This window comes from Merops nubicus, unplaced genomic scaffold, assembly GCF_000691845.1.
Source record: "Merops nubicus isolate BGI_N331 unplaced genomic scaffold, ASM69184v1 scaffold6891, whole genome shotgun sequence".
NCBI lineage: Eukaryota > Metazoa > Chordata > Aves > Coraciiformes > Meropidae > Merops > Merops nubicus.
The window spans coordinates 80,731-105,350 of NW_008590184.1; the positions used below are offsets into that span (position 1 = coordinate 80,731).

A 24,620-nucleotide genomic window follows, 5' to 3' on the forward strand; every position below is an offset into this window, starting at 1 on the left:
CAGCATGTATAAATTCTTCAAACATAAATGGGCTTTTGATCTGCAAATAGCATTGCAGCATAAGAATTTAATACTCTGTAGATCAGTCAACCAAGTCAAACAAGCATTACATTTTATTCTGCAGACAATCAGGAATTTGATTGTGTGCCAGTTTCAGGGGAAAACCAGTTCTGCTCATTGGAAGTTTTAAGAGGGGAAGTGCAGGGAGAAGAGCTGTTGTTTGAACAATAATCACGTTTCTAGGAAGTCAGTCACTGAGCCTTGTATCCCTCATTTTACAAAAAAGTTGAAGTCAGGAAAAACCCCACATTTTCTGCAAAACAGTTCAGAACTGAAAATACAATCTGTGATTAAAAAAAAAGGGAAATTTGCTAACATCTCTAGAGAAAAAAGATTGTATAAACAAAAGGCTTGGTAGCATATTTCTTTTTCCTTTGTTTTTAATCTTCAAAAATTTCACCTTGGCAAAAGAACAAAAATTAGAGAAGTGATACCTGGCTGTGCAGCACAATTCATTATCCTGATGAGCCCTTCTGCAAGTACATGATTATATGAATTTCTCTCTTCAGCATGTTGAGCTGGAAGTTGAATTCTCTCCAGCTTAACTGGGTCAATTCCTTTTGCGGGGGATGAAGGAAGAAAGGTAAGTTAGAAAACAGGAGTATGCCTCAAGCTAAGTATTTAACAGACCACAGCAGTTTTTTTCAGAAGAGTGTAACTAGCAACACAAAACTGGGCAAGTTAGTTTTGAATTTCTGTTACAAGGAAAAGAAGGAACAACAGAAAGACTAAACATATTTATGAATCACTGAAAAACCTCAGCCTTAAATGGAGCCTGCTGGGTGAAGAAACTCAAATCCCCAAGTAGTCAGTGACACCCAAACCATTTTGCTGTATCTAGAATTCTCAGACTATTTGTTTGCATCTAAACCAAATCAAAGCCAAGCCATGCAGCTGAGGAGCATAAAGGCTAAATGAAAAAGATGCGAGTCTAATTTGAAATACTCCTTGGGTAGTAAGTGATCAGTTCATACAGTTTTCTAAAAAATAAGAATTTTATTTTGTAACTAGTAGCTTCTTATTTAGTACCCTCCCCAATGTAAATCACAGATTCTCACTGACTTATTCTATAAGGAAACTACACTCATCTTTCTTCAACCTATTCCTCTATAATCATAAACCTATTTCTTAGAACAGACTAGTTACTGTAAGACCTCTTAGAAGAAAACATAGTTATGGACAGGTGAGGATCTTCCTGCCCTTGTTCTAAAGAACAGTAATAAAGAACCCCATAAACCAGAAGATGACTATATTGTGGTTAATAGTTTCTTCCAACCCTGAACTTGTAGTTAACCCTGAATAACAACACCATTTGTGGTAGCTGATTTTCTTCACTAAGTACATGTATTTGGAAGAAGTAATAAAGATCTGTTTGAAGACTGGTGACAGTGATACACATGTTCTCTGTCATGATGAGACTGCAGAAAGAGGTGTGGGGGAAGGAAGCATTTAAGGAATAAGAGTAATCAAAGTATTACAGTAATCAGAGCATTACACAGCAATCTAATAGTTTAGTAAAGAGCTACAGTTCTTCTGGAAAGGAAAGCTGCTTATGAGTAACATTCCTTAGAGAATATCTGTACGTAGATTAAGCTCTCACAGAAGGACATGGTCACTAACCAGCAGAAAACCATTAAGGAGACTAAGAAAACATGGGGGAGGAATGAAACAGGACCAGGCAGGAGCTCCACAAGGAACCAACTTAAATTACAACGAAAGAATTCATATTCAGCATCTTTCATTTGGTTGTCTGCTTGCCAAGGATGCAGAGTTCTGCACCCCGATATACAGTACATGCTCTAGCAACATATATGACCAGCTTCAACTAGGATTAAAGATCTCTTAGGTACAATTTGCAACAAATCTATTTAGCTGCATAGGTGTACCTCTTGGGTTTTGTTCTTCCTGTTCACACAGGTATTTCTCACTGGTGAAAAATCAAGCACATTTTCTTTAAGCATTTTCAAGAACATGTTGCAAAATACAGACCTAGTATCCAAATGGAATGAGTCACAATCAAAATCCTCAAGAGGGCACCTACATTTAGTGACAGCGAAGGCTGCTCCCTTAGAAGCAAGGACTGAAACCAAAGTTCTTGGTTAAGCTAGAGCAATTCAGGTTTTTTTTAATGTGTTCTGCTGTTGCCTTCCCCGCAGTGCCTCAATGAGTAGGATGTGGGGGCAGGGGGAAGGTGAAATTCAAGCAGACCAACTAGAGAATCAGAAACATATGTGAAACAGCCAACATACTGAACCTATTTTCCTGCAGTGTAGAGAAGACAAGTTTGTGATGCATTCAGTCACAAGAAATTAGCCTAAATTTCCAACTCATTATCTATTTGAAGTGATTCGAGTGCTCACTAGAGCATTTACCATCTCTGTCAAACAGATAATAAACAGAATAAACAGATCCTAGACACACAGGTTGTAGATATTTACTGCTTCCTGGAACTGGGGAAAAAACTTGGTCTCTCCGTGTTCAGAAAGAGACCTTTTGTAAAAGAAAAGGATCATTGACCAATACCTTGAGAAAGAAACAGACAGATCTCTTGCATTATACTGAATTCAGATGTAAACACTGTCTCCAGCTCAACCTTGAGGCACGTCCCATGACCAATACTGGATTTGGTGTACTAAGGAGCAGCTGTACAGCTGCTAATGTTTTAAAGAACGAGATTCTGCTCTTGCATCTAACAGGGGCATTAAACCAGCAGCTTGTAAATAAAACCCCTTCTCTTCAAGACACAGAGGTACCAATTCTGTGGCCCTCAAGGCTGAAAGCAGTCTATTACAGGGCAAAAGAGAAGTGGGTTGGTGAAAGATGCTGAGGACCAAAACTGGATGCCATTATCTCTCTCGTGTGCCTAAGATCTAGGGACAAGAATAGGGGGAAAAAGGAAAACAGCTTCCCAAAAGCAACAGGCTAATGTAAATTGATGACAAGGAAAGCCAATGAGCATAGCCTGAAGAATTTTTCATTTAGAGAGGGCTGACATGACCACCAAATGAATGGAGTGCAGATTTTGATCCCTTAAATGCATGAAAGGTATCTCCAGTTTTAGGGCCAGGATACTTTTAGTATCATAAAAGGCAGATACTTCACTGCCTGTTGTATTTATCTTTCTAACCCTGGGTGAAAAGTAAACAGCCCAGAGATTGCTGAAACTAAACAGCAAGAGGCTGCATCTGCTGCCTTCCTCACTGTTTAAAGCAACACTACAGCTGTAAGCAAATCACCTTTGAATCAAGAGAGGATATTCTGCTTTTTTCCTGGGAGCAGGATATTGAAGAGTCTCTACACTGAAAGCAAATACAGTGGGCTGAAGGACTACAGTCTTAAATAGAAGAATTCTTAAGAAATACAGCCCTAGAGTGGAGGCTTACTCCTTTAAAATGTCATTGAAGGGCTTCTGGGGACTCTCTGAAACTGCAACAGTTACAGTTAATGATTTTGGCTACTCATTGCTTCAGCTAATGAATCTTAAGAGAAGAGAATCCACCTCTGACATTGGGGTTTTCTAATACAGTGATGTTCAAAAGTCTCTTGGGGAAAAACATTTTCTGGAAGTACACAGGTTGCAAGGGCTGGATGTGGGAAATCAGATTCAAGGCAGAGAAGACTAGAGCATGGCAAGTCTATGGTGCAACCTTTGGCGATATTAAGTGCATTATTATCTCTTGTCATAGGAGACTGAAAGTGCTGAAATTGTCTGCAGATTAGAATCTCAGAAGCATTCCTTCATTCCTGGAAAAGTTATAAACGTTCAAGAGGATGGAAGAGAACAGGAAGGCCTCATCTTAGCTAGTTCCCTCAAGAGTCTCATTTTCATTCTACTTGCCCTTTAGTTACCTTGAAGCTCGAATAGAATCCTTACTTCTAAGCATGGTCTCGTGCCTGATGCACTCTCTCTCAGTTTACTGTAGCAACTGATTCAGTCAAATTACTGGTATGTTGTAGAAGCTACCCTCATAAGCAGAAAATAACTTAAACTGAGCTCTTGATTCCTGAAACATATGATTATCCACATGTATGAGTTGTTTACACTATTGCTTCATAAGGAATCTATTTAAAATGGACAGAAAGATAAACAGCAAAAAAGCAAACCACATTCATCCCTTAGAGAACGCCACACACTCCCACACTGTCTGAATTATAATGAAGTACACATTTAACATGGTTTTGCTAGTTTATAAAAATTCCAGGCTCCTTGCAAGATGTGATATGGTATAGAATGCTGAAAACTTAGAGAAGCTTTAAATCAGTTATGGCACAATGGATAAGAAGGCTGTTGAGGAACTGCATAGTATAAAAATTACTGAAGGACTGTCAAAGCTGAGTAGAAATAGACAATATGTGACTTTCATAGTCACACTGGATTCTCAGGCCTTTTTCATCACCTGTATTTTTGAAGTATACAAAGATTTAATTTTAATGTACAGGGTCAAAGTTTTACAACACTTTATACTTGGCTTACATGCAGCAATCACAGTACATGCAAAATGGGAAAGAATTTGATGTCATATATATATGTAGATTGAATGCAGTGGGCTTCAACTGAAATTAACATACTAAAAATGAAATACAATAATCTTACTCCAGTTCAAAGAAACTTATGAAAGAAAAGTTGTCTGATGTTCACAAAGCTTTCTACCAAATTGTTCTTAAAAAGAGGATCCATAGAAACTGTTTTTACGTACAGAATACTTACTTCTTCCTCTGCCCACATAAAGAATTTCTCACCACTTAAGGTATGCATAAACGTAAGTTCTAAACAGATCACACCTGTGTAAAACTGTGTGTCTCATTTAGTTCTCTCTGGGAAAAGCAAAACTTGCTTACCTTTGTTGTGTGACATTGCATAGAGAAGGCAGAGCACAAAGAGGGCATAGTAATCATCTTCAGCACAGTCCAGTGCATTATAGACCATATCAAGAAAGGGTCTGTGGAAAGAAGCAATTTCTACATGGTTAAGAAGAAAAAGACCATATCTGCAGAAAAATGAGTAACCACCTTGTTCTACATTTAGTTAATGGAAGACACAAATTTACAGTAATGCACATTTTCAGGCAAGCAAAAATTAACCTGTTTAAGAACACATACTTTGTATTTAAATTCTGACATTAATTCTGGTGTTTTAATGGGATTTGTTACATAATACTTTCCCAAGAGTTGACTGTTCACACATTTACTGGGTTGTTTTGTAGCACATTTAGTATGCATGCAGAAGCATTCCACAGCTTGGTTTAAGTGCATACATAAGTGACTTCAAGGAGCTGCAATCACTGTTGCATGAAAAAAAACTACCTCAAAGCTTGTGTACTAAATGAAAAGTTTTTACTATTACAAAAAAGCAGTTTTCACCAAAAGTTTGGAGGAAGGTAGGTTATTCTAAAACAGTCAGCCAAAAACTTTGCAGTTATAATGAAGAAAAAAGAACAAGGATGGAACATCTAAATGGAAAAAAAGAAAGCTTTGGACTGCAGATGAGCTTTGTTTTCCTGAGTTTAAGCATGTGTGTCCTTTGACACATACACGAAGCTCCAAACAGTGCCATGTTCACTGATGTATATAAGATGTGGCTGAGATTCAGATGTCATAAGCACAAGCCTGACAGCACGGCAACTTGGCTTCTAAACTGGCTTGCATCCAATCAGCTCAAAGCACAAGTAGAAATTAAATCTATTTTCACAGGTAGCCCAGACAGACCAAAAAAGAACATAAAAACCCCCAAATCAGGGAAATGTCAGAGTAGCCAGAAGTAAGTTTAGAACTTTGGCTGAAGAGATAGTTCCAAACTGTCAAAATACTTTAATAGTGTAAGGAAAAAACCCTATCCTTACATTACTTAATTCACATCCAAATGAAATACATTAACACCCAAAGCCATAAAAACAAATACCTTTTCCTATCTTCAGACCTAGCAGACAAGAAGCATCCACTACAAACTCATCACTGTGGGTAGCTGCAGGTCACAAGGAGCTATCAAAGATCAGCACTCCATACTACTTCTATACCTCTGCCAGACCTGTGGTGCCTTCATGGTCAAACAACTGTACTGGGGTACACTTAATGTACCCCAGTAAATCACTCAACCCAAGCTACAACAAGGTATTTAACACTTCCCATCAGCTCCACACACATTTCAACAACATGCTCTCTTTTGCTAAAAGAAGGCTATTCCAAGAGTAGCAGAACAGAGTGTTCCTCTGCTCAGTTCGTGACACTGCACTCACATTTATGCATTTCTGAAGCTGGATTACAAGCACCCTCAATGATAGATTTAAATTCCACTGACTTATGATCCCTCCTTGCTCAAGTTCAACACTGCTGTATGTACCCAAGGCAAATTTCCCACATGATGTCCCTATTGTATATAGCTGTTCAAGCAAAAACAGGCTAAAGAATTAGCAATGTAAACTGAGTGCCTTCAGTCTTCCTAAGCATTAAGCAAGCCCTACAAGCCCCATGGCATCCTGAAATGGGGTGTTTTAATCACAGCAAAGGGACTTCAGCTTCAAAGTCTATAGAAGAAAGAGGACCAAGACATGTAGGTTCAAGATTACTAAAATACTTAAACACTAAATAATTAGGTCTGTTTCAGACCAACAATAGATGGTAATTACCATTAAAAAAACACCCTGACCTACAATGTAAAAGTAACATTTTAATTTTATGAAAACCAATGTTTTAGGAGGTCAAAGCTGCACAAGTGTCAGTAGCTATTCCATTAACTCCAGTATTCTATGGTATTAAACAGCTTCTGTAATCTCCAATGCATTTTGCATCATTTTTCCCCCACATATTAGTAAAGATTCAAATGACTTTAAAAAGACTTAAAAAAAAAAACCAAACACGTATGATTACAGCAGTGAGATGAATAATTTTCATTCCAGATAGATGCTGTGAAGAAGCATCTATCTATCTACCTATCTATGTTATCAAAGTCTTGATTACAACAATCAGAAGACAAACCAACTTCTGGAATCCCACTCTTCAAGAAGTGTTTATATAGACTATACACAGGATAGACTCAGAAATTCCAACTTCAGCTGTAGAAAGCAGCAACCAAAGGTAAAGCATAGCATGAAGTTTTCACATCCTGAAAAAATAAAACTTTGCTGGGTAGCAAATCATAAACCAAAGCTAATTTAAAACAAGCATCTAGGCTTAAACTTTCCAGTAGTGATGACATCAAAATAAAATTACACAAAACCCACTTAAACTTTCTCTTTCATGTTCTTCACAGTAGTTAAATGGCTAAGGGAAACTGAAAAGTTGACTTACATTTTACAGCTACAGATTTTTAACTGCAAACTGTGCTGTTTTCCTCTTATTTTTCAACAACTATTGGACTTTAAAAAAATTTCTTGAGAAATTTAGCTACTGTTTTAAATATTACATTTGGCACATAGAATAACAAATCTTAAGCTATAGCAGCTTATTCACCTGTATTTCCAGAAGTTCACGTACATGACAAAGGCCAGAACTACACAAGGTTTATCCTTATTTAAAAACAATTTTTAACTCTGCACATCCTTTGATGCTATTTTTAGAAAAGATGCAGGATGCTGTCAGATTCTATCTGTAAATCAAGAGTCCTGAAACAGAGACAGTTGTGAAGTGCATTGGCATCTCACATGTGTTTTGCACTCTTCAGGACCTGAGCATCCTAGTTGCTTTAGTATTCAACCCAGTTGTTGCCAATTTATTTCTAAAAGCTATTTGGCACGTATCTTACTCAAAATATCAATAATCTAGAACAATGTATTTTAAAGCCAGTTCAAGTCAAGGTTCAATTTCACTTTCACAACGAAATTAAATGTTACCTTTATTAATGAGTGTAATCTAAGCTACATCAAAGCTATAACGGAGACAGAATGAAATTCTGGGAACAGCAGGCAGCATTTCCCAAGTTTAAAAATAAATTTGAAAACCTATTAAATGTGCATTTCCCCAAGGGACACATTTGCAATTACTTTTGCATCAGGTTTCTTCTCTCTAGCATTCTAGTAAGAAGGCGGCAAAATTCTTACTGGGAAAGTGTCTTACGGGTATTTAACATATCCAAATTTAAATTTTGAAGTCCAGACAATTTCTGCTCCCAGGAGCACTTAAAACCTGTATTTACAAGAGAAGTGTTCAATAACCCTAAGATATAATGGACCTTGGAAACTGCACAGAGGTTAGCAGAGTTTATTCCTTACTACTAAAATTCTGCAAAATTCAGCCCTGAATTGAGGAATTTGTCTTGGTTTCTTCCTTGTAGTTGTAGATAAAATTGACAGCTGTGACTATAAATATAATTAAGAAAAGTTATACTGGCTTAATTCAGAAGTTTACAAAACTCTGGAATGAGAACATTTATGTTCTGGTTTTATTGCGTAAATATTCTGTACTTTAAATTTACCAACTTAAGGCATCACAACTGCCATACAGGAAAGCACAAACTTTAGGAAGGAACACTTTAGGAACAGGACTGTTTCTAAAGCTGATCTGTAGAGAGGCCATATCCCATTTTTCTGTTGCCTCACTTATTTGTGATCCACAAGAATCCCTGTAGTTTTGGAGGCAGATTTGAAGCATGCCTTAAGAAAAGTGAGAGTTAATGGGAGGGCAAATAGGGAAGCAATCCAGTAGTTCCCTTATACCTGTTCCAGTTTGTTATCTCGCTCCCAGAGGCAGCTGCACTCTTCTCTTCATCTGTTGTATTCTGTTCTGTCACAGCAGAGATAGACAATTCTGACAGTTTACATCTCTCCATGATTACCATCTCTATTTCTAAAAGAAAAACACCACACCAAAAATTAATATTTTTAACAAACAGTTGTCACAAGCTCTTTTGTATTTTCTGTTTTGCATTAAAAGTGACTGATGCAACTATACATAAGAGGAATAACCACAGCGTCCGAAAGATTAATGAATTAATAGATACAGGCAAATTTTCTTGCCAATAAAATAGTTTGCTTACATTTCTTTAAGGAGTTTAGCTGCTATAAGAAAATTATACACAATACAGGTCAAGAAAAAATACAGATTACTTTGGCAAATGAACAAGGAACAGTAATCTCCCTCCTCTCAAAACCACAGAAAGAAAAAACCTAGAACCTCTTTCCGGAAGAAAAAGTTCTTTGAGAAGATGCTGGTGAGGTTGTGGCCTGGGTGGACACCCAGTTTCATAAAGGGTGTGACTCGGTCTCTACAGCTACAGCAAACAGGATACCTGTTCCCCAATGCCTCACACCTACTGGCTTTCAGTGGAAGCACTAGGAACAAATCTAGCTTCGCCTCAGGACTTAGACACAGATGAGGACTAAATGCACCAGTTTAAACAGTAGATTAATTTTTTTCACATTTTTTTCAAATCATGGAGAAGACATACAGCACCAGTTCTCTGACACCACTTAGGGAACGCTTTCTCAGACTGTCACCTAAACCAAAATGTGACTGTTTAGAGAGGACTATCAAAGCACACAAAGCATAAAGGTCTTGTTTTCAATTGCTTGCATGCAAATCTGCCACTTTTTTCTCTATGTCTAAAGTAAAGACTACTTGCTGATGTACATCCTTCTAATAATTACTAACTAGTAAAATATGCTGTAAGATCACTTATCCTATAAAGCTGATTTTTCCTAAGGTTTGCATTATGTCAAAAAAAGCTAAAACATGCAATTAAAAACAAAAACTAAAAGATGTTTTCTTCAGTTCTGAACTATTTAATACCATCTTCTACCATGTACTGTCACCTGTAGCACACTTGATGAATTTTATAATTGAAATATGCATAAAATACTCCTGACCATCTTACAAAGATAAACACTAGCCACACCATTTGCCTTACAACAGAAGGACAAGTTACAAAGTTAGGAAGTCTACTTACAAAGTGCCCCATAATCATGTACACCTAGGTGCAAGGCATGCATTTGTGATAAAAGCCAAAGACTGCAGGAAAATATGAAAACACTTCCATAGTTTTTAATCAGAGTAGAAGTATATCTTCTGACAGAATGATTTAATATGAGAAAAAAGTACAGTCAAAGACCAAAGCAAATTTAACTGTCCCCACATTTACGTTGTGCAACAAGAGAACAAGTCATGTAACACATCACAACTAGGTCCACACAGTAAACAGAAGTACCCTAATAATTTTTATCTTCCAGTATACTCACCTTCATTTTCACTGCTTGTTTTGATGCCCTTTGAACTTGCTTCTGTACCTTTGGTTTTATCTAGATCATCTTGGTTATCTTCAGACCCTCTCTCCTCTTCGTCTTCTTCACCAACATTTTTATAGTTGGGTCTTTTCTGCATCCTCTTCTTCCCCTTCTGTTTGTTAATTTCAAGAGACCTCTCAAGTGTTTCTGTTGGTTTTATGAAACATCTGATACTTGACTTTGCCTGTAATTTTGAAGAGTTTACACTGAGTTACAGCAAGACATTTTTAACGCTGATAAAGAAACTTCAGTTCATATAAAAAAACGGTTTTTACAATGTGAATTAGTATACGACTTACAAATCTCAAATCCATTCTAAAACCTAAGAAAGCAGAGCTCAAGTTGTGTCAAATCATCAGTGGATCTATAGCATATATATACTATAGTATATATAAAGTAACACATCCTAAAGATGGATCATTAAAAAGTATGCCACCATGAGACAAGAAGATACAGAACTGTTTCATCAATAGAAGTTTATTAACTTTTTTTCCCTTCTTTGAACTTTAAGAGGTTAGACAGCCAATACATACAAAATTAAGACACCTTTTGCAAAAAAGAATAAAGGCAGCAAAATCCCATGTGAGTGTTGACTGCAATATATTAATATGAGATACTCTCTTTAAATGTCTTTCACAGTAGCAAGGACAGAAGCCAATGCTCTGTGCAATGAGCTCTTTCTTGCATCTTAAGCTTCCCCCAACACCATATTAGTCCTTCTATCAACTAGGAACAAACAGCACTGCCATCAACCATTTCTGGGCTGCAGACAATTTACCAACTCCAGAAAACCAACACTACTTCATTTGTTAGACTAATATACATGAGTTCTACACAAAGATATCAGAAGTTTATCTTTCAAGTCAAAACTTTTCAGTCAGTATTCAATTGATACCTGACTTTCCTGATTACCAAGTTATACAGGAAGAAAATAAATGGTGACAAATTTCTCCCAGAGGAATTAAATATTTCCAAGAGTCTGTCCATCCTAACAACAGAGAACAATGTGTTCTTACAGAAACTACAAGACACTACAAGAAGTTCTGTGACTAGCAGGACTAACAAAACTTGTCCTCCTACAATGTTGCACACTGTTTGTGAGCTCTGATGCTTTGAGCTCCCTTCTCACTTGTCAGGCCTGCCAGCTGTACTACCAGAGAACATGCTCACTCAGACCCAGAGCTTTAAACACTGGTCAGCCAAACCCCTCTGCTACTGAGAAGTGAAACACGTGGTTTAGGAGCTTACTGCCAGCAGAGGCTTATGCTGGAGAAGACTGCTGCAGAAGCTTCATTACCTTTCAGACCTCCATACCTCAAGCACATTTAGCTGATGCTGGCTAAAGGGTTAAAAATTTAAGGGCAAGCAACAGAAAACAAGTAAGACTAGAGAAAATACTTAAGTACAGCAAGTGTTAAAGATAAGTGTATTGAAGAGACCTCAGAGAAAAAGTTTGGAAAAATGCCCCCCTTAATAAGGAACATCATAACAACATTAAAAAAAGAAGAGAGATTAGGAAAATATCTGGGAAGAAGCCTTTTACAAGCCAAAAGGCAAAAATGTTTCTCTGATTCTTCTGACTTTTTAAAATGCTTTATAGAAATCCTGCATAAGTCACCCTACCACTAGATACTGAAACAAACCATGGAGTAGGAGGAATCTTTCACAATACCAAAAAACCCATAATGTGAAATTTATCACACTTATGTTCCTCAGTAACCTCTCTGATGTATTTTTAGTCTGCTCAAACTGCAACACAGGAAGGTTATAAAACAACCAGAGTTACAAACCGATTACCTTTTACTGATGGCTTCAGATCAGAAAAAAATCATAAGAACGTGACAAAACATATTAAATCCTATTCTTTAGGGGAAAAAAGTAGCATTCAAGTTGCATGATGCAATTCTCTCTCCCTGCATTCACTTCTTACAATTGCTTTCTAGAATCCTCTGGCTACTTTGTTTATGAAGAATGCATGTATTTAACATCCCAGCATTTCTAATATGCTGTTAGCCATGTGAGCAAAATAACAGAAGAGATCAGTAGACAGCGGTGTGCTCAAAAGCTCTGAACCATGGCATGACCCATCTCAAGAGAATGCTGAGAAAAAGTCAATATACATACACCCTGTCCTGCTGAATACAACAAGGCTATATACTTAAAACATTCTAAAATCAGGCTTAACATTAATTTTCACAGTATATGTTTTATCTAAGGTGATTATATAGTGTGAGACAGGCATTTTAAAAGTATACAATAGCAGTTTCAACCATATTTTCAGTTATGGTTTATCTTGCACAATGTGTGTTGGTAAAATAAGGCAGTACCAGTCTCACCTTTTACGGGAAGGACAAAGTAGGTTAAACAAGAAACGTGAAATATTTAGAACTGGCCCACATCCGAACCATGCAGGAAAAGAGATCTCACAGGAAGTAAGGTAAACCCTAGTGTGATGACTGCTAACAAGTTCAAATATATTCTGCTGGCTACACATATTCAGCTCTCATCATGAGGTAAGAGTGAGCATTTCTTCTGATGCCACCTAAAATCAGAAATACAGGGGGAAAATATGGAAAGAAACATGTACTTTAATTTGCTATACTTGGAGGCAGAGAACCCATCCAGTGGAGGTTGGGCAATCATTACTGCCTGTGACACTCAGCAGATCTCCATGGGTAGGTTACTGTCAACTCATAAGCTATCAGCAGTTACATCTGCTGGTAATTTTTTCTATAAAATGATTTCCAGTAAAAAGTACCATTTGTTCCTGTCTTGACAACTACCATTGCTCTTTTGCCCTAAATAACTCTGGATATATATATTGCCTTTACACACAGCAACTACAACCCTTCTCAGCTTTTATTTTTGTTAAGTATTCTTTATTTAGTCTCCTACCAAGAGGGCACATGACCCTGCTTCTGGTAATCTCAGTCCATACACCTTATTCCACTTTATTCATCTGATTAGGAAGATGAATACAGACATGAGGTTCTACATCAGGTTTTAGAAAGTACATGTTAGAAACTGACAGCTATACTTCAATTTAAATGTATCAAGGTATTTCAGTTATAAGAGATGAGCAGTGTTAGGTGCAGAGCAGGGACTTACTAACTGGGGCTTACCACCCATAACACACCAAGATATCCCCAAAATAACAAGATTAAGAGAATATTAGAATGATTACCATGGGAAATTATAACAGAAAGGAAGTAGTAAAAGAAATCTGGGTCTGACTTCAGCATTGTGTTTGTTCTTAACTCAGTCAAAAAAGAAATTAAGTACTTGGTCATCACTTTTCTCTACTAATCCCAGAACAAGCAATTCTAAAGTAGCTTCTTTTGAATGATGGACACTATTTCAGAAGTTTGTCTTTTCTTTGCAGCAGAATACAGCACAGTAATAACTTTGCAAATATCCCAATACACCTAACAGTCCAAAGAACATCTCCTGAAATGGCTAACAATGCTCAAAAATCAACTTCCTAATCCAAGAAGTCCTATCACATAGCAAAAAGAAACTGCCTCACCCTTCTTAAGCTGTCTATCCCTCCATACCTACAGCTGACTTTAGCCCACACTGCACAGAGTTGTGTATCACTAGAAAATACCACACAATACATGCAGTAGTTCATATTTATCACCTGAGAGCAGCTCACTTGACAGCTGCCCTCACTGGAGGAAAGGCATGGAGCTCTTCTGCAAAGATTACTCCCTGCTCTTTCTGCAAATAACCAACCTCCACCAGGAGGCTTTCTGGCAGTTCAGATTTTCCCCTCCTAGGCTGCACTGAAGAATATGGTTGAATTTACTAAAAAACTAAAGTTTCTCCCATGAACGTTTTTCCACCAAAAGCTCCACCACTCTGCTCTCCCTGTAACAAAGCTCCAGCTCCAGCAATTTTACCAAGTGTCTCTCCTAGAAAGCCAACACCCCTGCTGTTTGTGACCTGTTGAGGTATGACAGAACTCCCAGCTTACATGCCATGAAGACAAAGCTTTAAGAGCAGTAGGAAGCTGCAATCTAAACAGTATTACAAACATAAGAGAATAGATGAACAGAAGTTTATAGGAACTGCTTAATATTCTTAACATTAGTGCAAGCACACAAACATATGCTGCAGGTATTTTGCAACCCTCTACAGTAACTATGACAGGAAAAGAAAATCTCAGTTCTGCAACGACTGATGCCCCACCCTCTTGCCACAAATTTCCTAGTAACAAAACTGCTTCTGCACGAACAGCAGCCAGGGTGCTGGGCAGCAGCCAGCAGGAGGTCAGGGGCTTGCTGACGCCAGGCACAGCTGCCTCACCTGCAGCCATTCGGTCAGCGCCGCCGGCCGCTGCAGTGTACCAAGGCCAACAGGACAGCTCAGCAGAACCCAAGAGCTACTGGCTAAAATGAGCCCACACAGCTTCCACTGCATGGCAGGGAAGAAATCTGGAAAATCTGGCTTTTGGAAGAGCTGGAGCACATCTACCCTCGAAACTCCCACAGTTATAGCCACCACTGGAAAAGAACACGCTTAAGAGCCAATCTACTGCTTGTTATAAACTAAATGTGCAGTCAGTAACTCTTGGCTGACCAGTTAAACATTAAGGGACATATTCAATCTTTAGACAGAACTACAGTCAGAAGCCACTCAACCAAAGTAAGCTCATACTCCCTTCTTCTTACCATCCCCAAACAGGCCTTGAAAAAGTAACAAGCAAGCATTTCATAAGCTGTGAAACCCACAAAAGGGAAAAAAATCATACACATGACACACTTAGAAAAACACTGGTAACAGCATCTAGCAACATCTACACAGGATTAAACCTGGAGGTGCAAGGGCAATGCCAAAGTGACAGCACTTCCAGTTGTGTGTGGCTGGGCTGGACTTCCTCACGCACCCATGCACCTTGTCAGACACCATTAGTTCTATGTAAAAACACTGGGAATATTCTGACAAAAATCTTTTCTTTCCTTCTATATCCAAAGGAGTTACTGTAAGGCTATTTTAGATATTAGATACTATTTTTTTCTTGTATCTAATTTCTACTACAAGTTGTATATGGAAATAATTTCACAGGAAAGTTGTGATGACTCATTTCTATCTCACTACCAAAGTTCATACGAAAACTGAACGCAGAAGTCTGGATTACAAAAGTCTCCCACCAAAATGATGGAAGCCTTTGCAGTGTTTGAACCCCACAGAAGCAACTAAGTATTCTGTGTCCTACAGATCCTTATACAACCACTTGAAATACACATGTGCCCACAAAAATATTGTGACTTTGACAAGAACTTGATATTTTAAGTTGCACAGAGCATTTCTCTATCACATCCAATAACAGAAACTGAAATCTATTGCTGCTCTCTTCTCCCAAACACAATCACCTTAGCTTACCAGCTTCCAGATACCTGGTTTTGTTTTTAAAATATTTTCTTTGCCTCTAAAAAAAAAAAAAAGATGAAAAAGTCGTTGTTCACTTACTGAGTTTTTCTGTATATCTTGCTCAACTTTTGAAGAAAACACTGAGAGGTCACCGTTAAGTATAACCTCAGCCAATGAGTTCACCAAAGGGGCATAATGTATTATTAGAAAAACCTATTAAAAAAGGGTGGAAAGAAAAATCAGGCATATATTACAGAACACATTGCACAGTTTCAGTCACTGAATATATTTCCCTGACCTTGTTAAAGTGATATCTTAAGTTTACATATACAGTAAAGTACAATTGGTAACACCAATAGTTCATGAAATCTACTTCAAAACCCAAGAGACCATAATCAACTCTACAGGTATTTCAACTTTCTCTACAATTTAAGCCAACTGTTTTTAATAATTCTCCGTACCCTTCCCTCATGAGGAATGTAAATTCTCTCTCCTCATTAGCTTTGAGATGAAAGTTGTGTGACACTCTAGCAAGGAACCCAAATTAAAGCTGCTCCAGAAATTTTTTTGGGGGTAACTACACAAATAGGTTATCATACAGAGCATACACTGACCTTCTTGTATGCCAGTGACTGACAGGACTCCAGTAAGTCCTGCATTGTGCACACAATTACTTTGCAGTGGTTCTGGAGTAAATGTCATGCAATAGGCTGGACTGGATCAGAAGCAGCTTTTTGGTCTATGAAAAGGCAATGAATTACAGGCCAGCTGCAAAGCAGCTACGTAACACAGGAATGAGGGCTATGCTGCCTATAACATTAGAGCACTTATCCAAAAGTGCTTTGGTGCTTTAACAGAGTTCTCTGTTTACTCTGAGCACTCTATTTTTAGGCAAGGCTTACAAGGTTGGGCCAGCAAACAACAGGCTTCTGGACAGAGCTGGCTCAGCTCCAGCCACAGTAGCCTTATGGCAGCTTACACTCATTCTCTTCACAGCCATATGGAAGCTGGATCCCTAAAAAGTGGTTCTAGCTGAAAAATCCCCCAATAATTTCTAAGCCAGTAAACCCAATAATTGTTGTGATATTTAACTAAACATGATGTCTCCAGGTCTTCTGATTAAAGTGGGAACCATTCCAGACCTTCAAAAGGGATGAGATTATTAGCATGCAGTGGTGACCTATGTAAAGCTTTGGAAAGTAGCAACACACATCAAAAATACTTTGAAAAACCTTAAAATCACTCAAGTTTCTTCTAATTCAGAACGTATAGCTCAAGTACACATAGGCAGGTTTTGCAATAAGTATGTTACACATTTATTTTGTCAAGTGAATTTTCAGCTGCTAGTATAAGTAACTCAAAGACTTGTCTCTAACACACGAGTACTGCCTAAAGTGTATGCCTGCTGTCGATAACAAAAAATGTAAAAGGTTTTTCAGGCACTCTGTACACTTTTTCAGATTGCACTCCATCAAAGAGCCTAGGGTAAAAAGAGGTAGAAAAAGATGCATTTCTGTCAGTTACAGAAGTAGCTGCTTCATTTTCTGTATCACATCCCATTCTGATACACAAAATTTCTTCACAGTTCTTTATGGCTAGTAGAAAATTTCCATTTTCTTTGCTAAAAACAATAAAGAACATAGATACAAATCTTGAAGTGATACTTAGCCAGCACTTCTGCTGAAATCAAAGAGCTTAAAAGAGGTCAACATATACCAACCCTACGATGCGGATCCTTTCAGTAATGAGAAACTGTTACCCCCAAGGTTTTATCTGTAGTAAATAACTCCCACAGTATCACAGTTTTTTAGGGTTAAATTAACAAGCATCAAATTATCCTGAAAAATCACCTTTTTCAGAAAAGCTCTTAAAAAAGGATGAAATTATGGGCCAGATCATAATAAAACGACAAATATAAAATCATAAGTTCAAAGAAAGCAAGAAGTACAAATTCTATGAATACAAGTCAAAACTATTTGCAGAGAGTGTAATTTAAGAAAACTAGTCTCACAGCAATGCCAGCAAGACTACAGGGAAAAAAAAATTATTTTTCTATACAATAGGAAAAAAAAAAAAAAAATCCACTGTTAGCTCTCTTCATATGAAAATAAATTCCAGAAAGGAAAGGAGGTGGGACTGGCAGGAATAAGAATTAACAAGCACTTAATGACAAATTTAAGATATACTGAAAATGAAATTCAAATTCTGAGAAAGTTTGAGGTTTGGGTGGTGGTGGGTTTTTGGCATTTGTTTAGCTTTTTTAATAATCAAAAAACCCCATGAGATCATTGCTCCCTCTATTTTTCAAAGAGGAAAAATCAAACCTGGAATCTTCCATAGCTTAGGCAGATCCAAAGTGCAGTAGAGCAGCTACTTCACCTGCCATTTACTAGATTTTACTAAATGCCACCTGCAATTTTACTAAATTCTGTCCTAGCACATTGCATGGCTCCCTTATGGACCATTTGTCAGGTGGTGTACATAAACTATAATCACTGAATGCCCTAAAGGCCACACTGTGCTATGGGATCCTCAGAAGAACATTAAGAAAGAATTTGTTTGGTCTGTCCATAAAAAGACAAATGATCTTGGATTTTCTTTTTTATAAAATGGAAACCGATAGGTTTAAAACTTTGTTTGCCAAATTGTCTTTTATGGCTTTGCCAAAATAGACAAGGACAGTGATTTGCAAATCATAACACTACTGCAAAATACGCTATGAAATAGGACAAAATACTTAAAATACTTACTTGAGAAAGAAGATAGAGAGAAACTTGGAGACTGATTTTAGGACGCTCTCCACCCTATGGAAAAAAATAATGAAAAATGCATTTACCGTTTAATTTTATTTAAAACAAATCTTTTAATAATTGTTTCACATTCTACTACAAAATGTTTAGAAAGCATCGTGCTCTTTAACATTCACTTCTTGAAAACTATTTCAGATAAAGATTCTGAATATCCCTTACGCCAGATGCTTTAAAAAATAGCTGTTGATTACTGTCTTTCAAAGTCAGTTTGGTAGCTTAAAAGTAACAGGTGAGTGTCTGAGAAGTATACTGGTCTTCACTATGCTGCTATTCCTTCAAAAAAATACTTCCCAGTTAACATTCCTTAAATCTGCCCTAAAAATTAGCTGTTCAGAAACAATGAAATATCACCCACATTGTAAAAACATCTTGATAGACACTTCTCTAAGTCAAGTAAATCACACTGGACAAAAATATCTGAAGTATAACTAGAGCACAACAGTGCTATATTTATATACCAATAGTAGTTAAAATGTTTCTAAAAAAAAAAAATTAGTTGTATTTAAACCATCACCAAAAATTCATCAGTTATCTCCAGAGGTAAGAGCAATACAAGAAGCTGATTGGTATTCAGTCTTCAGTGCACATGCAATAAACTGAATTAGTTAACTTGAATGAAACCTGACCTGTAGTTAATGAAAGTATGCTGAAACTCACAAAGCTTTCTGTATCTTAAGGACAAACACTACAGCAGAAGGGTGATGGGAAGGGGAAAAGCATAAAAAAGATAAAAAACCCTAACTGAACAGTGAATTTATTATTTTAAAAGACAAGTGAACACAGGAACCTGTAGATGTTTTAAAAGAACAGTTTCTATCTCATTACAACTCTGTTTTTCACTAATTTCAAATGCTATGCTTTAAAAATAAATTCAACTACATCACATTCAAACCCAGATTATCTGCAAAGAGAAAAATCAAGTATCAAAACCAAAACTTTGTGGTTTGTACCTGGAGTGGACTCTCACACCACGGAAAATCTGTGTGTATACTGGAAAAAGGTATTATAATCTGCTTTTGCCAGAAGACATGTTACCATATCAGAAAAGCAAATTATACAACTACCAGCATCAGAAAAATGTAAACCCTGCTCCAGATTTGCAGCTGTTCTCATCTCCACTATTGCTAGCATTTAACAACCATGTCATTCCAAACAGTATTTGTCTGTTGAATAAAATTTCACCTATTCTGCCGCTGAATTCAGCCGCAGTGTATTTCCCCTGTGGTGACCTTATTTAAGCTGTTCCATGCAAAACACACAAAACACAGGTGTCAACAGTACTAATCCTATTACAGAGCACACTTGCTGAACAAACCATTATGCACATTGAAGCAAGTAACACCTCTAAGACTCGTTTGCAGGTGTCAGCTTACCTTATCTTGATTTACTAACGAATACACGTAGAGTGGAAGAAAGAGCCTATTAAGTAGGTGGTCTGTCAGCACATCATTTAAAAATTCACAATTAATGATAAGGATATCATTAAGGTAATGTAAATGATCAAGATGTTCTGCTACCAGGTCACTTAGTTTGCCCCTATTTCTGTGTCTGAAAAAGAAAGCAGAAAAAGTCTCAGACATAATCAATTGCCATAGTCTCAAGAACTTAAGGAACGAATTAATGTGCATGCCTCCCACAAATCACCTGGTACACATCAACTGCCTAAAGAGCTTTCCAGTAAAGTCAGCAAATGCAGCTAGTAAACAGTATTCAGGCTTACACCTGCTTTAGGATGCCCATACTGCTTTTCCTCAAGTTTTCAGAAGCAACATTTTTACAAAGCTTTGTTTTCCACTGCCTGTCTTTTCACAAGCCAACCATAAAAAATGGTAAGATTTGTTTCCAAAAATAAAAGATGATCTCTATGATGTATTTAACCTCTTCACTTTAAGCAAGAAACAGTCACTCAATTTAAGGTGGGGTAGGAAAGCAAATAAAAAAACAGCCTGAATCAACAAAATATTTCTGTAGTTGATAGTGGAATATTACACAGGAATTTCAGGTCAAATATTGAAGTTCACCTTTCCAGTTTATTTTTCCAGATTTTTTTCAGAAAGCTGTTTTGCTGAGATGATACATAGAAAAGGAACATTAAAAAGACGAAGTTAATAGGATTGAGAAGCACAAAACAGCTCATTTGTCTTCTGGATACCAACTAAATTTAGCAAAATTAAAGATGAAGAAAAAGCACACTGACAGACACTAATTTACTTCTACGGATGTTAGCACAGATAGGGCACAAAGCACTAACCACTATTAGTTCAAAGAATCACTAAAAAACTTTTTAAGAATGAAAAGCCTGAACAGCCTACAAGGGAATATTCAGAAGTTAACTTGGCTACTAAAGACAAAACAGGGATAGCATCAACATCTGGGAAAAGCACTTCCATTCAATACTCAGCACTTGTAACAGCTTACTCTTCATCGGTCTGCACACAGTTATCCAGTTCTATCACATGGCTTCCAATAAACCAAACGAGGTTGGAGAAATAAGGAACAGCAGTTTTATCTCTAATGTAATGCAGCATAGGTTGGTTGTCCACTGAAGAGAAATTGTTAAGAAGATAAATCAGTTTCCAGGTTTTTAAAATTCATTTGAAAGAAATACAACAAAGTGTCTTCTGAGTTTTGATTACATGCTAGTTTTTCATGATCTTATGCATGAAATGGACATCAACAAAAGCACTGTAACAACTCTTAATCGGCTTGAATGAGCCTAATATTGATGTTTACATAAGCCTGAAGATAAATAAGTCTAGTGCAATTCAGAAAGTTTTTTTTAGCACATTCTTTATTAAAAAGAAGAGAAAAAAGCATAAGCATAAAGCAGTAATGCTGAAAGTCAAGCTAGTTAGACTTACATGACACTGCATTAAGGAACACAGGAATCATCAGTGAAGGAAGGGCAAAAGAAACAGACAACAGTTAACAGGATTAGGAACTGGGATAGTGACATCCTCCAAAAGGGTTTAAAAAGCTAAAGCACAAAGCATCTAAACTAAAAGATACAGGGTAGGTGTTAGATCAGAATATATGCAAAAGGGTAGTCAGAAAATCATGAAACCTGAACATCCGAGCTGTTTTTCCAAATACCATTACAACATTCAATGAAAATTCTAGATGAGTACTTTTCTTAACATAAAAATATTAGTTACATAAATATGTAACAAATAGGAGAAGAAGCCTGCACATAGTTCTTTTTGTGAGCTTGTATTTGGGTTTACAGCTCCTTGAAGTAGAAAACAAGTATCAAGTGCCCATATCTTACCATGAAAAAGAAAAACATTTTGCCCCTTGCAGTTAACACTACGAAGAACCTATCTGCTATACAGGCTATGCAGTTACTTGCCAAGCCAACTGTTCATTGCTTTAAAAAAGATCTCATACTCTTCTATGATTAACGTTGTCCTCAAATCACTACTTCTCTTAACTGATAGAGTTGTGTAAATTAAAAATGTGCTCTAATCCGTTTTAAATGAAATTACAAGAAGCCCTGCATGACCATATTCCATAATACATACTACCTTACAGCACGCTGATTTCAGAGGTAGAAGTTCTGAATATACAGCAGCTCTTCTACAGAGACCACTGTGATATTTTCAGTCTATTACAGATTTTATAGACCCCCCAAAAAAATTAGGGGGAAGTAACTTCTGGGCATTGTCTAGTTCAAACTCATTCTCAAGGTAGCACTGACATCAAAGTTCAACTGGGTTGCTAAGGGCCTTTTTGAGTTTTGAAAATCTAAACAACACAGATTTAAGCACTTTTAGTGCTTAACTATTTTCACTATGAAGTTTGGATTTTTGTCTTATATCCTACTGGAATGTCCAGTATGGGAATTTGTGATTGCAGCCTCTTGGCCTTCACCAGGCATCCCTGGGAATATTCTAGATCTTCTTTAGACTAGAGTGAGTGCAGCACCTAGGAGCTCTACAATTATACTCTAATATACCGCAAATCTAGAAGGAAGGGATGTAGCCAGAAAGGTTACTGCTTCATACATTATAAAGCTCGAGTTTATAAGTAAAAAATACTTTAAATTCTTTGGTTTTGGGGTTGTTTGAGCTTTTTTGTTTGTTTTTTTAAATACAGTCACATTCTGATCTCTTTAAGTTCCTTGAGTATGCTTGATATTCTTTTGGTTTTTATTCAAAACAGTTTCATCTTTGCAGGAACAATACTGTTTACAAGTACGTACTGTAGTTTAGGGTTCTGTTTCATAAAAACCAAAATGCATATCTGAAGCATGCCAACATGCTAAGCTTTTCAATCTCAAAGCAGACAGAAAACCCTTAGATGTAGTTAACTAAAAATTAAACCACAATCGTATGAAAGAAGCATTTTGTGTACACGGTTTTTTTTTAATATATAAAAAGCATACCTTTGTAGACATTTAAAGTAATAGTCCTAACAGCAATCCTGACCATGCTCTCAGGGTGGTTAAAAAATTTAATAGCTTCAGTGTACAAAGCGAAGTCATTTGTGTGCTGTAAGAAGAGGAAAGAAAGTATTTACTAGTTAACCAAAACATCTGCAGAGTATTTGTTAGGACTCTGTATCAAAAACCTTGGTGGTATGATTCCCTGCTACTCGTGGGCTGCCCCACACACTGTGACTCCCTCCCCCGAGTCATACAGCAACCCACTGGAAAAGCACAGGCTGCCAAAGGCAGCTACCAGAGGAGTCTTAAGGCACTCCCTTCACATACCTGGCTCCAGGCTCCCCTATTCTCTGGGGACAATAAGGACAATTACCTCCTGCAGTGGACCAGAGCACTGAGGCTGCCCTCAGCACATTTGGCTCCTACTCCCCTTCTTACTGTCTTGGATGATCAGTTGACTCTCATGACCTGCTACACTTATACTTGGATCACGCCCAGGACTGCAAGACCCCAAGATCCAGTGAGCCAGAATGCTGCAACACTGGAGCTGGGCCGAAATGGAAAAGTACTTGACAAAAGTCAGTTATCTCAGACCCTATATATAGCAATCCAAAATGAGATGGTTCAGGCTCTCCTGGATCCCAGTGGGCCGCATCCAGCATCCCCCCTGGGTCAGGCTGCCCCTGAGGACCACCTGCTGATGAAGTCAATGCAGGGCTGGTTGGGACCAGCTCCTCGAGACTCAGCTCCCGCCCGCTGAGGAATACCCACGCGTTGTATTCCCTCTGAACTCGAGGGGGGAAATTCTGACTATAGGCTAGTCTCTTTTACCCTCTCTACACCTGCCTAGGTGTTTGGTTTTATGCATTTGCTTTTATAAATTGGGCATTTACACACTTCACTGGCCAAGCATTTCTGTGTCTGTATGTTTGGTGTTTATGCACAATACATGCTTTGGTTGAAGATACCTTGTAGTAAGTTAGTGTGAATCTTGTCATTCTTGAATCTGGAAGTGAGTCACTGTTTAACTAAATCACTTGTTACAGTAAATGCTACTAAAGATCTTGATTTATCTCATTTTTTAAAATATATCTTGAATTGCTGATAAATCAAGCCATGTCAAACATTCATCCGTGACAAAAACACATCCCACTTCCCATGTATTATGCCGATATTTTTACCATCTACTTAAGTAATCAAAACAATTTTATGGTGCATCGTCAGCTGCATTTGTAGCTCTGCATTAAAACAAACTGCTTTAAGCACCAGAGCGTTCCATGTTAACTCTGCACAGTGCTTTAATGCCCTCTTCTGGCAAAAAGTGGAATGGATTGAGAAAAAATCCATTTCAACTTTGTGCTTTGATTGCTCAGGCTTTTTAGACTTTGACTAAGCCTCTTAGAACCCAGCGGTGCAACAGAAAAGATCCTGTTCACAAAGGCACAATAAAAGAAGGCATAAAAAAGCTGAATTCTTTGGGAAGCAGACTTCAGAACTACTGGAACAGTCCAATATACACTAACTTCCACATTTTGATTTCATTATACTTGTGTGACGACAACGACCTTTATCATGCTTTTGTAGAGATCCCCACAAATGAATTCTCAGCCACTGATAGTACCATTATCAAAAAAAGCAGGACATGTTGAGGCAAGAAACTAAACAGATGAGGTACCAAGTTGCTATGCATTTCTAATTAAAGTACTCTTACTATACTGCAAATCTTTCTTCCTTACCTCATTATAAAAGAAATGTACAGTATGGTTGTTGAGTTTCAGGGAA

General features: G+C 37.4%; 1 protein-coding gene across 1 annotated transcript in view; it reads right to left on the minus strand.

Moving 5' to 3' along the window:
• The window catches only part of CLEC16A (C-type lectin domain family 16, member A), a gene marked incomplete at its 3' end in the record, with an annotated part of 64,664 nt that overhangs the window by 37,605 nt on the left and 2,439 nt on the right, over positions 1-24,620 (minus strand). The window contains exons 3-13 of the mRNA XM_008949833.1: positions 24,575-24,620; positions 22,839-22,944; positions 21,316-21,321; positions 20,873-20,996; positions 19,828-20,002; positions 18,395-18,448; positions 15,744-15,857; positions 10,227-10,455; positions 8,709-8,838; positions 4,900-5,000; positions 495-617 (exon numbers count right to left, since the gene is read on the minus strand). The exon at positions 24,575-24,620 is cut by the window's right edge and continues 118 nt beyond it. Coding sequence (XP_008948081.1) covers positions 495-617; positions 4,900-5,000; positions 8,709-8,838; positions 10,227-10,455; positions 15,744-15,857; positions 18,395-18,448; positions 19,828-20,002; positions 20,873-20,996; positions 21,316-21,321; positions 22,839-22,944; positions 24,575-24,620 — 1,208 coding nt within the window. The remainder of the gene's footprint in view (positions 1-494; positions 618-4,899; positions 5,001-8,708; positions 8,839-10,226; positions 10,456-15,743; positions 15,858-18,394; positions 18,449-19,827; positions 20,003-20,872; positions 20,997-21,315; positions 21,322-22,838; positions 22,945-24,574) is intronic.